This window comes from Uranotaenia lowii, chromosome 2 (assembly GCF_029784155.1).
Source record: "Uranotaenia lowii strain MFRU-FL chromosome 2, ASM2978415v1, whole genome shotgun sequence".
In the NCBI taxonomy this organism is placed as follows: domain Eukaryota; kingdom Metazoa; phylum Arthropoda; class Insecta; order Diptera; family Culicidae; genus Uranotaenia; species Uranotaenia lowii.
Genome location: NC_073692.1, coordinates 323192591 through 323210127, shown reverse-complemented (window position 1 = coordinate 323210127; position 17537 = coordinate 323192591). Strand labels below are relative to the sequence as shown.

Below are 17537 nucleotides of genomic sequence, written 5' to 3'. Positions count from 1 at the left end.
ATCATCAAGGAAGTCAAGTCTCATACCAGCATTTTTAATTTTCAATAAACGAAAAACCAAGGGTAGACCGCTGAAATGTCCAAAACCATTTTCTCCGATAAGCTGAAAGTGTTGCCTAGTGATGACTCATTTAAATCCAACCTCTAACAACCATTTTTTGATAGTTCCAAAGCTCTTAAGCTGTAAAACCGGTACCGAAAAAAAACGTTCAAAAATGTGGTCAAAAATAATCAAATTTGTTAATGGAAAATGGAGATATCATCTTTGAAAATCAAACAATACATAATTTGTATGTTATAAAGTTTATTTCATCAAGTATTTATGATTGTAAAATTTTAGGCGTTGTATTTGTAAATTGAGATAACAGCGGCTTGAGGCTTATTGTGCTGATGATATTTTGAGCGTTTTCTATTCAGGTTTGAATCTTGATCTTATCAGTTAAAATCGAATCATTCTTTGAATAATTGAACCATACAAAAAAAGCTGTCGAATGATTTCAGCTTGTTTTGAATTTTGCCGCTATCTTAAATTCAGCATTGTTTTCTCGAAAGAATTTTCATGAACAAACAACGATAATGCTTATTATTAGTTTTTCTGCTATCCTATTAAAGCGAAAACAAATGATTTTACATTCTTACATTAGCTTCTTTCAGAGTTTTTTTTTCACTTTTCACTTTATTTTAAAACTTATAATAACACGATAAAATCTCAAATACGTTTTTGCGAACGCAATAAGTTATAACGTAGCTTTGTATAGCTGACAAGACACTCACTAAAAGTTTAAAAATGAACATTGAGCTTAGTTAGCTATTTCGATCCACTAAATGTATAAAACAAAACAATTCCGCTTCCACTGCAAAAGGCGCAAGCGCTCGCAAATTAATCAGTCATGCTTCCCATCCTAAAAGCTAAACCATGCGATAGAGAGATACTATCCGTCCATTTTGTCCAACGACAGGAGCAGGGATTACTTCCGCTCAATTTTAGCAGCCGATCCTCTCCTAACTGGTCGTTCCGGTAAAACCGGGGTCATGGTAGCGTCCCCATTGACACTGGTCGGATTAGCCGTCGGATGCGTTCCGTTGGCCGTCGGGGTGCTGGTGTGAACTGCGGCTAGATCAACCGGAGTATGAACCTGAGACTGCTGATGCAGGGAAGCAGCTTCGGCCATCTGAAGCCCTATGGTGGCTCCAATCTTGGCGCTGGCCTGTCGGAAACTGTCGCTCAACTTCAACTGGACCACGTTGATGCACATGGACGTGAGAGCTAGACCAAAGATTAAGTACAGGATGCTGCACATCATATAGATCGGGTGTTGTGGAACGAAATCTCCGAATCCGATGGTCGAGATCGAAATGAACACAAAATAGAACGCTTCGAAGAAGGACCAATTCTCCCAAGTGAAATAGATGGTCGCTCCAAAGAGCATGTAGGCAACCAGTATAAAAATGGCGAGCGAAATTGGTAGATTGAACTCGTCATCGATTTCGAACGTTTCCGGAACCGGGGTTGTTGGTGATTCGCACGTCGGTGGTTGGGAAACTTCGATGCCGGATGTGGATGGTAAGTGAGGTTCCGCACCAGCAGCAGCCGTTGGACCTGCAGCGGAGGTTGTATCTGAGGGGACTGGAGCAGGTGCGCCTCCAGCAGCAGCATTCTGTTGATTGCCTCCCATAGACCGTAGTTCCTGTTCTTCGCTGGGCCGGCGAACGATGTCGTAGACTACGTTGAGTCCGCGCATTACCTCCTGGAAAATAAAGAAATATGTTAAAAACTGAATTTATCTGAAGACAGGTTAACTTGGAATGAAACTTTGATTCATTTTAATTTTGAATTCACATATTCCCAAGCGTAATATTAGTTCTGTTTGTTTGCGAATTTCAAAATCTTTACTGAAAGATCTTAAAAATAAAAACAGGTCTACCGAGAATATAACAAAAAGGCGGTGTTAATCACCTGAAGTGTTAAGTGTGAAGTATGTGATGAATGTCTCTGAGTCTTTTCATTCGCATTGCCAATGTACTCAAATTCACAAATATTTAATGCTCTAATTTGTTAGCATTCATTGTTTGCTGGTAAGGATTGAACTTGTACACAACAAGGGGTTGACTAGTTAAGGTTTCTCGGTCCTTTGTAACTTGGAGACAGGCAGGCTATCCTTATTGCCTTATAAACCAAACATAAAACCGAAACAAATTGAAATTTTTCCATTTTTTTAGAGATCGATGATTTTATGAAGTTAAAATCTAGCCAAATACAAAAAAGCAATTTTTTTGCAAAGTGTTTGAAAATATGGAATTTTAACTATCCACCTTAATGATAGGTTTTTGAACAAACTGGTGCCAAATGCTACAGCTGGACCGAGTCAACCAATAAACCAAAATCTCGAAATTTCCTATTTAGTTCTTAAAAAAGATGTTTTTTTTTAAATTTATGACAAACTTCGGCAGAAACTCGCCTAAGTAGTGCCATCGAGATTTATGAAAAACTAAAAAAGGAATGCTCTAAAAAAGTTCAAATAACCGCAAAAACTAAAGATCAATGCCCAAGGATGACTTTCGATGTTTGGAAATGGATCAAAATTAAAGATAATTTACTTGCCAAATGTAAAAAAAAACCCTGATGATATATAGGCACGAAACATGCTTGCTTACGTATCTAGAAAACTTCAGCAATTCAAACAGCAAACTAAGTAGGAATATTATAGTTAACTATTCCAAAGATCAGATAGTAAGAATATGTAGAAAACGTTAAATTTCCTAGCTGGTAAAAGTAAACAACTGAAGCCAACCATCAAGATCGAAATCAACGGAAAAATCGTAAGTGAAGGAACAGTAGGTGCAAATAAGTTCAACAACTTCTTCAGCAAAATGGGGTTCAGCTTGCTTCCACCATCCCCAGTAATCGAGATGTGAACAGATTCAACACACTAACACCTATCCCTGATTCGATTTTTATGGAGCCTGCCAATAAGCAAGAAATTATTCTAAAAATAAAAAAACCTTGACCAAAATAAAAACGCTGGACCAGACGGCCTTCAAGCAAACTTCATCAAGCACCACCATCAGTTCAGGATCAAGTACGGCAAGCGCTACTGGAGAATTGTTTACAAGCATATATGATGCGATCAACTCAAAAAAACAAGACGGGCTACTATTTTTGGATTTGAAGAAAGCTTTTGACACGATAGACCATGCTATTCTTCTCGAAAAATTGTTTTATTACGGAATACGTGGACGAGTACACCAGCTCATCAAAAGCTTTCTAGGTGAAAGGGATCAGTACGTCGTGGTAAATGGAGTTAACAGTAGTTATCGCCCTCTGAAAGTAGGTGTACCCCAAGGCATAAGTTTACTTTTTTTGAACGTAGCAATTGGCGTTGAGGACTAAAAATGTGAAAAAAGGGTGCGAAATAAGAATAGCACCACTTGAGTTTTTCAACAAAATCAGGATTATTTTTCAAAATTTACTGTGTAAAAGTGAATAATAATGCTTCTACGAATTATTTGAATAGATAACTGCATTTTAAGGAGTTTTCCAGAATTCCAAAGGTTTTTAAAGGGTTTAAAAGGGGGTTTTAAGAGATGCTCCTCTAGCGTTAAGGAATTTGATATTATAGCTGTAATTCTTTATTTAACTACTTACTTTCACCATAAAAATGACGTGAAATGATAAAACAAACATTCGATATTAATTTTGAATCAGAAAAAATCAAAAACTTTGATTTTGTTCAGTAAACCACACTTTTTCTAGTTTCAAGTCGTAGATGGCAGCACTATCTTGCAGTTAAACCCAAATTTAGCCTCAATATTGATTTTCCAGGTTTATTTAGGCCCATATTCAACATTTTTAGGTATTTTCCCATCACAGTTTTGTGGAAGTTCACGCTGCAGAAAGCATTTTCGGATTTGCAAAAGAATCACCAGCACAAAAATGTTCAACCGCCAAAATTCCTGCTCATCTCAACTTTCAATTCAATTGCAAATCATACCAATAATACTGCTAGCCGTCTGCTCCATCAAGCTCCATCGCAAAGTATAACCACAGGTATAACTTTATTCTGATAATGGGTCCAAAAAATTCACTTTTAGTAACCTTGATGCAATTATAATTTTTTTTTTTGATTTAGTGATCTTAGAATTTCCAAAGCGTTCACACGGTACATGTATTTATTTCTTGACCAAAATAATCCAGCACTCCCTAATTAATCCCGGATATTCGAAAATGGGCATGAATTTGGTTAAATGGCAAGATAGTGCTGCCATCTATGACTTAAAACTAGAGAAATAGTGTTTGACTATTAGAAAATATTAGTATTTTTGAATTCCAACCTGCTTTTTGTATCCAAACTCAGCCTCAAATCTATGTTTCATCATTTTGCATCAAACTTATGATTGTTAATGATGAAATCAAGCCGTTTGATAAAGTTTTAAGACTCATATATCAAATTCCTTAACGCTAGAGGAGCATCTCTTAAAACCCCCTTTATATACCTTTGAAAACCTTTGGAATTCTGGAAAACTCCTAAAATGCAGTTATCTATTCAAATAATTCGTAGAAGCTTTATTATTCACTTTTACATAGTAAATTTTGAAAAATTAGCTTGTTTTTGTTGAAAAACTCAAGTGCTGCTATTCTTATTTCGCACCCTTTTTTTCAAATTTTTAGTCCTCAACGCCAATTGCTACGTCCAAAAAAAGTAAACTTATGCTTGATTTATCCGTTAAGCAATTCAGAACAACTGTGGAAGAAAATTTTCATATTTTTCAATTATTAATATTTTAACAAGCAAAACACATAGTGGTGCTATTCTTATTTCGCTCACTGTATATAAAAAGCAATTCTCTGTATGTTTGTTTGTTTGTCTGTTTGTTTGACCTCTATAGACTCAGCCGTCTTAAGAGCTAGGGATCTGAAATTTGGCATGGATGCTCATTAGGACCAGGAATGATGAAAAATGTTATAGATTTTTGGATGACCCCTTCTGAAGGGGGTCGTCCATACAAGACAAATATTGTTTTCGCGTTATTGACGTTATTTGGCTTTATTTTACATCGGATTGTTATGAAAATTTGCACATGAGTGTTTTGAGAGACGAGCAATCGATTACAGTTATCAAATTTAGGGTCAGGGGTCGGCCAAAGGGGTCGTACATATCCACTGATTAATGTTTTTGCGATATTGGCGTTATTATAGATCGTATAGTGATTAAAATTAGCACATGAGTGTTTTGAGGGACGAACAATCGATTTCAAGTTTCGAATTGCGGATCAGAAGTCGGCTGAAGGAGTCGTCCATACCCAACTTCAATGTTTTTGCGATTTTGACGTTATTCTTCATTGGATTGAGATGAAAATTTCCGCATAGGAGTTTTGAGGGACGCTCTTTTGCTTTCAGGTTTCAAATCTTGACTCAGGGGTCGGCAAAAGGGGTTATTATCTGTTCACTGTTTTAACGATATTTTCTTGATTGAGCATAGAATTGTTATGAAAATTGACACATGGGAGTTTAACAGAAAAGATAATTGATTTCAGGTGTCAAGTTTTGAATCGTGGTCAAAAAAAAGGTCCATGTTAGTTGCTCACTGTTTTCGCGATATTGTCGTGATCATGCATTGGATTGAGATGAAAATGTTCAGATGAGGGTTATAAACTATGAGCAAGTTCACTGTTTTCGAATTCCTGACGTTACTTTACATATAATTTGAAAAGAAAAAATGGGAAACAAGGGAGTTTTGAGGAACGTAAAATTGGTTTCAATTATCGAATTTCGGGCTATGGGACAGAAAAAGAGGGTTTCATTGAAAGTTCAGTGTTTTGTGCAATAATTTTGTTGGAGGCAGTTAATTGATACCAATTTAAGTGTGAAGGTCAAGCAAAAGAGTCGTGCACATAAACAAATAGTACATGTTTCTGCCATTATGTCTAGATTATGCAACCGATAGAGAAGGAAACACTCTCACATAAATTTTAATAAAATGCCAATCAACCGTTTAATTTGAATTTCAAGTAATAGTAATAGTAGCGACTTTAAACACTGTTGAATTTTTTCCCCAAAATTGTCGAAAGAATGTTTCGAATTCATTTTCTAAACTCGTTTTGACGTACCAATGATTTCAAGCGAAACGAAGTTCGTACGGGATCAGCTAGTACATTATAGAATGATCGTATGAAACTCGAAAAATCAGCATTTACCTACCAAAGTGGAGGCAATATACATACATATTTTCAACTTATGGCTAAAGTGATAAGAGTATACGATTTTTAACGATAATCGACACATTCGACACCATATTCTTACATACTGAAAGTATGCAAGAGAGCACAAGTTTTTTCTCTCAACGTTCTCTCTGTCGCTGGGCAATTCTTGCAAATGCACCATCTGATTTTTATTAATCTGGTTGCAGAGAGAACAATAAAGCTATTCACGCGGGAGAAAGTAAAGGAACGAAATCGTCTTCAAAATCTGCAAACATTGCGGACTATTTATCATATCCGATCACGTTCGTCGCCACTCTCATTTTGGTAGTTTTACTAGCCGGGCCCAAAGAAATTTTCAGAGAGAGAAAGCAAAAAGAAAGAACTCCCATATTTGAAACGTGTGGCGAAGCTGAGCGGTAAACTCAAGTAAGAGAGCGTCACACGCTTTTTGATGTAACGGGGGCCCCCAGGAAATACACCCGTCACTCGAATATGGGTGCCGTGGCGACGAACGTGTTAAACCATTTAATCCGAGTTTGAGTAACGATTTTTACGACTTTTAACTTGCGTTAGTTGGAATTACGATTCGAAGTTACGTTTTTAATGACTTGAGTTATCATTTTAATGCGATTTTATCATTGCTGGGCAAAATGTTAAGTATTAGGACGTGAAACGCCGTACAACAAAACCACTGAGCTCACTGCTGGTAGCCTGATGTCAGCTGATCGACGCACCAACTAGCGAAATGTAAACAACAATACGTGTGCTTCTATAATTGTTGTCCAAGCGAGTTGTACGTACCAATTTAGCACAGAGGGTGGTCGTTTAGCCTAATGGCGAACGTCTTTGTAAGCCAGAGGACTAGGTCTTTATAAGCCAGAGGTCCAGAGATCGAGTCCCGCCACCCTGAAATCTAGGTTAAGGAAATTTTGTAAGTCCACGGACGTTAAAATGAACACTAATACCACGAAATGTAACAATGTAACGAAAATTGTAAACTCTACTGAGTATAAAAGAATCCAAAATATCTCTACGGAGTTTAAAAGATTGTAAACTCTAAGGAGTAAAAACAAATAGCACCAGCGAGAAAATAGAAGAAGAAGAAGAATTTTGCACAGCCCTCACCTTGGAAGTACCGGTGACGACAAAGACGAATTCTACGCGCAGCTTGAGCGTGAATACAAGCCCTGCCCAAAACATGATATCGAGATTGTCATAGGAGATTTAAACGCTCAAGTCGGGCAAAAGCAGGAATTCAAACCGACAATTGGAAGGTTCAGTGCGTACCAGCTGACAAACGAGAACGGCTTAAAATTAAAAGATGTGGCTGCCTTCAAAACGAATGGCTGTACATTTCTTCGACGTCAGATCCTGTCGAGGTGCCAACATCGACAACGAGCAATCGCTTGGAGCACCGCTGCCGGCAGAGAGCGAGCTTGACAAGCCCCTCTTGAGGACTGTTTGCATACCATCAAAACCGCCATCAACAGCGTTGCGGAAAACGTCATCGGGTATGTTGAACTAATACGACGGAAGGACTGGTTCGACGATGAGTGTAGGAGGGTGATGGGCGGCAGTAGTGCATGGAAAATCACCGACAGCGGAAGAGGCTGCGAGTCAGAATTTTCCAGGAAAAAAGGCGCTGACTGGAGGAGGAGGAGCTGTAGGAACCTTGCATCGTTCCAAGCAAACAAGAAAGTTCTGATAGAACTCAACGCATTTCCCTAAGGCTTCGTGCCTTAAGCCGAAATGTGCCGGGATAAGGACGGAGGCATCCTGACGGACAATCGCAAGGCGATCAAATGGTGAAAGCAGCACTTCGATGAACACATGCAAGAAACCAAGACGGTGGAGGAGTGAACATCACCGGCTTCTCCGGCAACGATAGATGGAACGCAGTGTTGTGTGCGGATTTCAGGTGGATTGTCAAGTTCATTCGAATTGTGCAGAAGGCTTTGATAAAGCGATGGTTCATCCTGCATGATGTTCAACGTGGCATTAGAAAGTGTTATTCGACGAGTGGTAGACGAAATGCGGGGCACGATTTTCAACAGATCCAGTCAACTTATTTGCTTTGACTACGACATTGATTAAGTCGGCAAATCATGAAGGAATAAGCGTGATGATTAATACGTCCAAGATGAAGTAAATGCTGGCTTGCGGATCTGAAACCGACCAAACCTGCTTGTCCAGTAATAGCAAGATCACGATCGACGGCGACGTACTGGTGATAGTCGATGACTCTGTCTATCTCGGCTTAATGGGGATGGCAGACAATGACACCAGCCGTGAGATCAAGCGGCGAATTATCAGCGGACTCCACAAACAAATGAGATCGAGAAGATTTAGCCTTCGCAAAAAGATAACCTGTAAACGACACTTTTAAGAACGGTTGTCCTCGGGACGAAGATATTGCTCGAGGAGAACCTGCACACACTCGCAGTATTCGAGCGACGACTGTTAAGAACCAGCGGCGTGCAGGAGAACGGAGTGTGGAGGCGAAGGATGAACCACGAGATAACGTGACTCTACGGCGAACCCAGTATCCAGAAGGTTGTGAAGGCTGGCCGGATAAGCTGAGCAGGTTATGTTGCGAGAATGCTGGACAACTGTCCTGCAAAACAAGTGTTCGTTGCCAATCCAGTAGAACGAGACGACCAGGGGCGTAACGAGCGAGATGGTCAAACAAAGTGGAGCGTGATATGTGGGATGCCCAAGAAGTTAGAGAACGGTTGTCATCGACCGACTGAATTGGAGGAATATTGTTCATCAGGTAATACCGTAAGACGGAAAACCATGTTAATAAAAAAAACTCAACTATCCCTCTCCTATTCAAAAAACAGTTCCATATTGATGTTTTTAACTTAGGATATGGTTTTAAAATAAAGTCATATTTTAAATTTGGTTATTGATAGTGTATTGACTCACCTTAACTTGTGTCGTTTTGCGTACTTTGCGCAATGACCCAGTGTAGTACAGTCGCCGTACGTAGGCCCAGAGAAATTTAATCCCTCGCGTAAACAGCTTGCCGAAATCAGCTAACACTATCAAAAATATCGGAATCCCTATAATGGCATAGATAATGGTCAACGCTCGACCCGTCGTCGTCGATGGGGAAATATGTCCATAACCTGAAACAGAAACAAAATACAATTTGTATAAAAGTGCACAAAGGTTCACTGATGTTAGAGATACTGTTTTAGAAAATAACAGAATGAAGATAATAAAATATGATATTTTAAAACCAGGTAGATTTACCGATAGTAGAAACCACAGTCAACGAATAGATAACTCCGTTGATGAAGTTCCAAGCGGTGTTTCCGCTGTAGGTTTTCATTCCTGCTTCAAAAGCTATCTGAAGCTCTTCTTCAAATTTGCGCAACCTGGCACGAGCCGTTTGTTTCCAATCTTCTTCCCTTTTAAATAAATAATTGAATCAATGTATAGCAGCCTTCAAATAACATTATTAAAAATCGCATAATTACTTTTGACTATGACTGGAAAGCCAAAGATGATCGATGAAATCTCTCTTAACCCGTTTTACGCCACACTTATACTGGGATTCAAAAGTTCCCTCGGTTACTCGGAATATTATACCACCCACGCCACAGAGCAGCACCATGACCCCAAAGTAGAAGCAACATTCGTTCACTTGTAACTTCAATCGATGAAGTTCCAAAGGATTATCGTCTAAAAAGTCTAACCAGTAGTCTTTAATCTCTTCAAGGATTTCACCCCAACTGAAGGTATCGTCCTTCTTTTCTACATAAATTATCAAGGCACGTCTTCGCTTCTTCTCCTTCGGACCCTCAATTTTCTTATCATCTAAAATCGCTAGATCTTTTTTCTCGTCTTTTTCAGCTTCAGGTTTTTCGACATCTTCCTTAGCTTCTTCCTCGCCTTCTTGTTTCGTAACCTTCCTTTGTCTCAACACACTTTCTGTTTCGTCGTGCTTCGTTTCCTCATCTACTGGAGGAGCTTCAACTGATTTTTCTATCTCAACTTCAGGTTCACGCTCTGCTTCTGGAGGAAAATCCGAAGGCAGTTCCGATTCCGGCTCGGGAGAAGTAGCCAGCTCAGGAGATTTGGGAACTGATTTAACTACGGGTTCAATCTTTACAGATCTCGGTCTTTTAGGCTTCCTTGGTGAAAACTTCCGCCTTATCGTTGCCAGCTTCTCATCGTCACTGGTATTGTGGCCCTCATCCTCGCTAGTCGATGCAGAGGGGCTGGAAGTTTTTGGGATAATCAAAAGTTTCTTCTTGACCGGTCCTGGTGAAACTGGTGTCTTGGAACGGGTAGCGGGAACGGGAGGCAAAATGGGAGCTTCTATGCTTACGGAACGTTCCTCCCGTTCCCGATTTCGTAGCTCTTCGTGGAGCTTCCGTCGTTGCTCTTCCAGCATTTCCTCTCGGTATTTGTCGAATCGTCTCAGCCGCATCCGATCCAGCTCGCGCTTTTCTTGCAGAAACTTAAGCTTTTCCAGCTCGAACTTCCGTCGCTCTTCGTTGAAGCGCGAAAGGTTGTTCTGAAGCTGCGAAGATTTGGAATCTGAATCTTTGTTGCGCTCGCTCTGATATCGTTCGATGCGTTCCCGGCGCTTTCGGACTTCGGTATCCGAAACTCTGCCTCCATCACTGGAATCGTCTGTTTTAGGTTTTCTGTAAGTTTTTAAGGTTGATTCCATTATTGTCTGATTGAAATCGTTTCAAACTTCTGTCATAGTCCTGTAAGTTCATCTTTGAAATACTTAGTTGTCAATGTCTTTCAAAAAAATTGTCTTGTATAGTCGTTTATAAATCAAGTTAACGAAGTTTTAACTGCTTAAAATAATCTTATTTTGAGAAAATATTAACAAAATAGAGTTTTTCGGTAATAAAAAAAATAACTCAAACGAGGATAGATTCCGTCCTCCAAAGTTTTTATTGCGGAACATATCCTTATTTGAGGTTCTTAAATTTAAGTGTTTAACCAAAACGATGATTTATTACACAAATAACACACGACGTATAACAGGACACGACTCTTAACGTTCTTACTGAGGAAAAAAATGAAATATAATTACCTTTTTGTTGACTGGTTTCGGGCTTGATGATGCCCATCTATAGGACATCGTTCTACGTCTACGAAACATCGAGCAAGAAACCAGTCGATAAAAAGGTAATTTTAGTTCCCTTATTTTCGGTAGCCTGAACATTAAATGTCGTGTCCTGTAATACGTCGTGTGTTGTTAGTGTAGCTAAAAGTTGTTACGTTGCATCAACCCACTAAAATGGATGTTTTTTTTTATCAATTTGAAAAGTATTTGAAAATAAATTACTTTACTTGTAATCCTGGGGTACCGAGAAAACTGAAATAATGGAAAAATATCAAGTACTTTATTCGGACAAAAAAATATTTTGGAGGAAATTGTCTATGGCCGGCCAACATTATTTTTTATACGCATTATCATAATAGTATTTTGACACCATGAAAATAGGGTCAATAGTGGCCTAATATGGCGTTGAGATAAAGTAATTCAATCTGTAAAGGTAAACCAATGACAGTCAACGAATGCTTTTGGCTAGTAGGTTGGAATGGATCGCCTAAATTTTCACATGTAATTTGATTTTTTTTGATTATCAATGATTAGTTGCAAATAATCGTCATCACTGGTTGATTATCTTTCGATCATATCAGAATTTTTAAACTTTTTAAAATCTAAAACGAATGAAATTAAGTTCTATTCATTTGTTTAGAATAGTAACAACTTTGCTACAAATATAAGAAAACAAAAATTTAAACTAAGCTACAATTTTTCTTATATTTTGAAACGATTTAAAAATGATTGAAAAATTATGACATTAAAATTGAATTTCTGATAGCTTAGAACAACAGAAATTGGTACAAAAAAATCAATAGTTGATTTCGACTGATAAGAGAGTTTAAAAAAAATCTGCGTATTTTTTAAACTAGAAATGTTACAAAGACATTGAAAATAAAGGTTTTCATTATCTTTCATCCGTCCCTGAAAATTTTACCCGTAAGAGTTCCTGGAGTGTCAATTTGACACTCCTGACTAAAACCTTTTTATTTCTCTTATTCCTAATTAGATTTTTACATAGTTTAAAGTTTTGAAATCCTCGTATTGTATCTCAAACATGTTTTTTATTTTAACAATATTTAGCTTCAAAGCATCAGTTTTCCAGTATTCAAAGTCTGAGAAAAAAATCTGAAAAGTCATGCTTCAGAAAATAGATTGTAGATCAACTACGGAATACTTAACAAAATTAACTTTTTGTTCAAGAAAGATTAATTCAAATGCTATACATTGCACACAAGGATATAGTTTTTTGAATTTTGTTAAAGATCATGACAACAAAAATATAAAAAGTGAAGAAAGCGTACTTTTCAATCAATATGCAGTCAAAATCGTTCAAATCTCACCAGATGAGTTTTGAATAGAGGTTAGGAAAGTTGACGTAATTTGGGACACTTTGGCATCTTTAGATTTCCAAAATACGAAACACAGAACTTTTGAAGAATTCTCAAAGCTAGCTGTTTTATCAGTTTGCATTGTCTTAGATTTTCCAAAAATTAAATTAAAGTTTGCACTGGATTTTGAGTATCTATATTAACGCTAGATTTACGCAATTAAATTATTTTCACCAGAAAGGCAATTTAATACCAGTTCTACTAGAGTAACCACATGAGCGCTACGAAATTTTACAAAAAAATATTAACTTCCAATAGTGTCATATTATCACTCAAGATTGGAGATAAATGATCAATTTTCTCGATGACTGCGAGTAACTTTGACTTCTGAGAAAAAGTTAAATGAGTTTTCATTATGATTTTTAGACAATTCTACGGAAATACAGGAATTTGACCAAATTAAAAAAAAATCAAACCATGGATACCATAATGCACCATACTAGATATTTTTGAAAACAAAACTTTTTGCCGAATTCTATATAGTTGTTAAATAAATTAACATCTTCAACATCAATCACCAAAAAATGCCTTAATGTGATGTCAGAAACAGCTAGACCATTTTAAATTTAATTTTAAAAAAATTATCAAATTACATTTTTTTCCCAAACTTCAGATTTCCAGGATTTATTCGGATTTGCCTAGATATTGAACACAAATTAAAAGAACGGTTCGGCAAGGCCAGATTTCTCGGATTTAATTTTTTTTTCATTTAATTTACAAAAACGAGTAACTTTATTTAAATTATATTTTGACAAAAAATGAAATTTCCTGAATAAGTTTTTTTCAAAATGAACATAGAGGATTTTATAGAGCCTAACAACAGTTCACAATCAGCTAGAGTTTTTTGATTAACATATAATGTTTTAAATGTTTTTCTTCTTGATATTTTATCAATAATTTAAATGTTTTTGCCTAGGTTTGCCCAAATATTGCCCAGTTTTCTAATTAAAACAAAAAAATTTAAACCAACTTATCGGATTTTTCCAGGTTTATATTACAAAAATCCCCTTTTTGTTCAGCATTGTTTGTATCTCTGAAATTAGAAAATCTAGCCAAAATCTGGATCCTTCATAAAATAAAGGATAATTGTTATTATTTTTTTAATTAAGGACATATTACCAACTTTTGGCATTTCTGTCCGAATAAAATAAAGAATATAAAATAGATTTATAATCAGTATTTAGTTGTAATGTAGGTTTATCAGCTTAAATTCAGCAAAAATGACGCTAAAATATTTTAAATCAGCTATTAAACATATGCACCTATTCCCATATTTATTTTTTGGCATATCGATAAATTTTTAGACTGAACGTAGAATTTTTAGACAAACATTAAAGCATTGTTTGGTGAAAAGATCAAAGCTAGAGCGTTTTGGGTAGAAGATATCTAAAAATTAAAAAAAAAATGTGCACTAGGGCTTCTGTGTTATGAACATTTTTACTTCTTGTGAGATTTTTGAATTTAAATACATTTTTCTAAATTGAACTTTTCTTTTTATCACCTCAATGGGAAATTTGACTCCAATTCGTTTGGAGAACATTCCCATAGAGTTGACATAAAACCCCTTAGAGTTAACAAAAAAATCAACGGTATACCGTCTAGAAAAAGTTCAAAATTAAAATCACCATAAACAACAGTTTTATTTCAGAGAAAAGTATTTTTTAGGAAAAAAAATACCTAAGTCTTAATCTTAAGTAGAACTGCCATTTCGGTTCTGAATCCGACCATTCTTTTATCAATTTAGCTGGAAATTTCAAACTTTCATTTGTTTTGGGAATTCCCTGAATTTTTCAATTGTTTCTCGGGATTCAGTAATTCAAGGAATTTTTTGATTCCCGAACGGGAATTCTTGGGATAGACGCTCTTGGAAGTCAGTTGATCAAATTCAAAAAACATTTTATATACAAAGAGATCAAGAATTTGAATGTAAATGGACAAAACACAATGTCTCTGAACCTCTGAAATAAGGAAAAAAAAAACTCCAATCCAAAATTTGAAAATGTTTTTAGATTATAAATTTAGAAGATTTTTATGTTTAACGTAGGAACTCTGCGATCCAAATCCAAGAAAAGAATTTATTATATTAATAACTAATTTTGAGGAAATTTCGGCTCTTCAATTAGTTTTTGTTGTTTTTTAAGAACATAGTCACTTCACTTGAAAAAATATAGCATTCGTTCGTCAAACACAAAAAAAAAATCGTTTGTTTAAATAGTATCCAAACTAACATGAAATCGTTATAGAAATGATAATCCAAATTGACTTTTAGGACATTTGAGGCCCTTAGAGCCAAAGGGGTATAAGTGAATTCAAGTTTATTTCGAAAAAAAAACACACTTTAAAGTTGTTGTGTTTGACCATTTCGGAAATATTTTTGAAAATTTGTATTTTGCTTTTGAAAGTTAAAGTATGTAAGTTAAATTCAAAAAGCTTGAAAATATCACAAAATATAGATTGAAGTATGAAGATTCGTTTGGCAGCATTTACTCAAAATCGACCATTTTGTCCCTTATACCCTTTGATTCTGAGGGCCTCATTTTCAATAACCATCGTAAACAAGCTGGTATTCAGTGATTTTCTTTATTTCTTTTACGAAATCCTTGCCCAAAAAAGTTGAATGGGATAGTTTAGTGTATTCGTAATATGTCTCTAAAAAGTTGAGAATATGCTATTTACGATTTAAGCTATATAAAAGTGAACTGATTTACGATAAATGGACGGTATTTCAAATGATACTCTATTAATGTTTGGATAGATTTAATTTTGAAATTAACAAACGCGTGTTGCAAAACAATCATATTCCAGCATGTGTAAACGAGGTTTCAAAGGTTCTATATGTACACTTGATTTTTGGATGTTGAAAAAAAAATCAGCTAAATCTGACTACGGGAAGAGGTTGCACTGAATCTTAACCCTTTAATGCATAACTTTTTTCTAAAATGAGACTAGCAGTTATTGATTTAGTAAAATGATAACATTTTAATTCAACACAGGTTTGAAGTCGTTATTTGGAATATTATAAAAGTTAAAGCCCATCAAAGTTGAAAAATAATTGTAGAAATTGTTAACAACTTGACAACTTGAGGACAAAATACAATCTTCGAATCACAATAACTTTTCTGTTTGAAGTCCAATCGTGTTACAGTTTGTAGGTTTTATATTTTTCTGGATTTAAATTTTAAAAAAATTAACATAAATAGGCAATCAAATGGTGAAGAAAAAAAAATTTGGTGAAAAACCAGTTGTTTATGCTTCTTCAGGACACAATGTCCAGAACATCTTCACACTTAAGATTCAGCGCAACCCTTTCCCGTTCTTAGATTAGCCTTAATATGGCATATAGCCTTCTGATGGTTCCCTTTGATCATTTAGATTAGTCTTTTTTTTTGTGTGTGTTTCGATTTTTTAGTCGGTATTTATTAGTTCGAATTTCGAATTCGACAAATTAGATAAAACACATTCTAAAAATCACAATTTTAATATGGGTTGATCCGTAAATAGCTCTTTACACGATGATACAAACAACATATTTTGTTCAGCAAAGTTGAAGGACAAAATATCCACATCTTGTTAGCATCGTTATTTAAAAAAAATCACGCTGCGTATACATTGTAGCCATTTGAATAAAAAATTGATGGACAAAACAATTTTTTTCCATAGCTTGCTGATTATTAATATTTATACAATTATCTTCCATTTTTGATTTTTTTAGTCTAGTATGAAATCTAAAAAAAATTAAAAAGAATTTAAAAGATGTTTAAAATTGTGAAAATTTTAGGATCAAGAACTTTTTAAAATCAAACCTTTGAAAAGTGGACTTCTTTTAAAGATCGCTTTTGCGGAACCTCTTATGGTGATTCTTTTAGTTGGCCCCAAACAAAAGTTTATTCTTCACATCCTAATCTATCATTTAGAGGTTGAGCCCCCTTATTCCTATACATTATGCAATTATGGAACACCCTTTTCCTCATTGAGGAAAGATAAACATAATCATTAGACTGCCCCAAATGACCCGACTTTTGAAAACGTTATACGCTGCAGGCTAAAATTGATCCTGGGCCTAGTACAAGATATCATGCCAAATTTGGGCCAGATCGGACCACGGGAAGGGGTCGCTCAATGAGCCTGAAGTTTGTATGGTATTTTGAGACATTTTGTTCGAGAGAAACATGGAAATCCAGTTTTTCATCAATAACTTTAGTTCCCGTCGGCCGATTTTTTTTTCAAAAACGGATTTTCTCAAAGCCTGAATTATGACAAATATTTCATCCGAAGACAGCATATCGATGAGAGTTAAAATAAAAAAGTTATAAGGCTTCGAAAATGGGCTAACTTTTTTAAGGATGGTATTCATCACTGTTAACGAGTCGAGGCGGTCGAACATATTGACGCCTCATTAACAGTGATGAATACCACCGTAAAAAAAGTTACCCCATTTTTGAAGCTTAATAACTTTTTTATCTTAACTCTTATCGATATGCAGTTTTCGGATTAAATATTTGTCATAATTCAGGCTTTGAGAAAATCCGTTTTTGGAAGAAATCGGCCGACGGGAACCAAAGTTATTGATGAAAGACTGGATTTTCATGTTTCTCCCGAACAAAATGTCTTAAAATCCCATACAAACTTCAGGCTCGTTGAGCGACCCCTTCCCGTGGTCCGATCCGGCCCAAATTTGGCATGAGATCTTGTACTAGGCCTAGCATTAATTTTAGCCTGCAGCGCACAACATTTCACAGGTTTTGAATTTCCCATACAAATTTGAGGCAGTCTAATAATCATGGCAATTAACTTAAACAGAATTTCGATAATCTGTATATTTAAAAAAACATGTAACAATGTAAAACATGTAACTGTAAACCT

General features: G+C 35.9%; 1 protein-coding gene across 2 annotated transcripts in view; it reads right to left on the bottom strand.

Moving 5' to 3' along the window:
- Positions 1–951: 951 nt before the first annotated feature.
- LOC129747646 (potassium channel subfamily K member 18) overlaps positions 952–17537 on the bottom strand; it is a 74456-nt gene continuing 57870 nt past the window's right edge. Inside the window, exons 2-5 of one of the 2 annotated variants that reach the window (XM_055741945.1) lie at positions 9686–10861; positions 9459–9616; positions 9129–9331; positions 952–1747 (exon numbers count right to left, since the gene is read on the bottom strand). In XM_055741945.1, coding sequence (XP_055597920.1) covers positions 968–1747; positions 9129–9331; positions 9459–9616; positions 9686–10861 — 2317 coding nt within the window. In that variant the 3' untranslated portion in view covers positions 952–967. The remainder of the gene's footprint in view (positions 1748–9128; positions 9332–9458; positions 9617–9685; positions 10862–17537) is intronic. The other variant, XM_055741946.1, reaches the window with a different exon arrangement.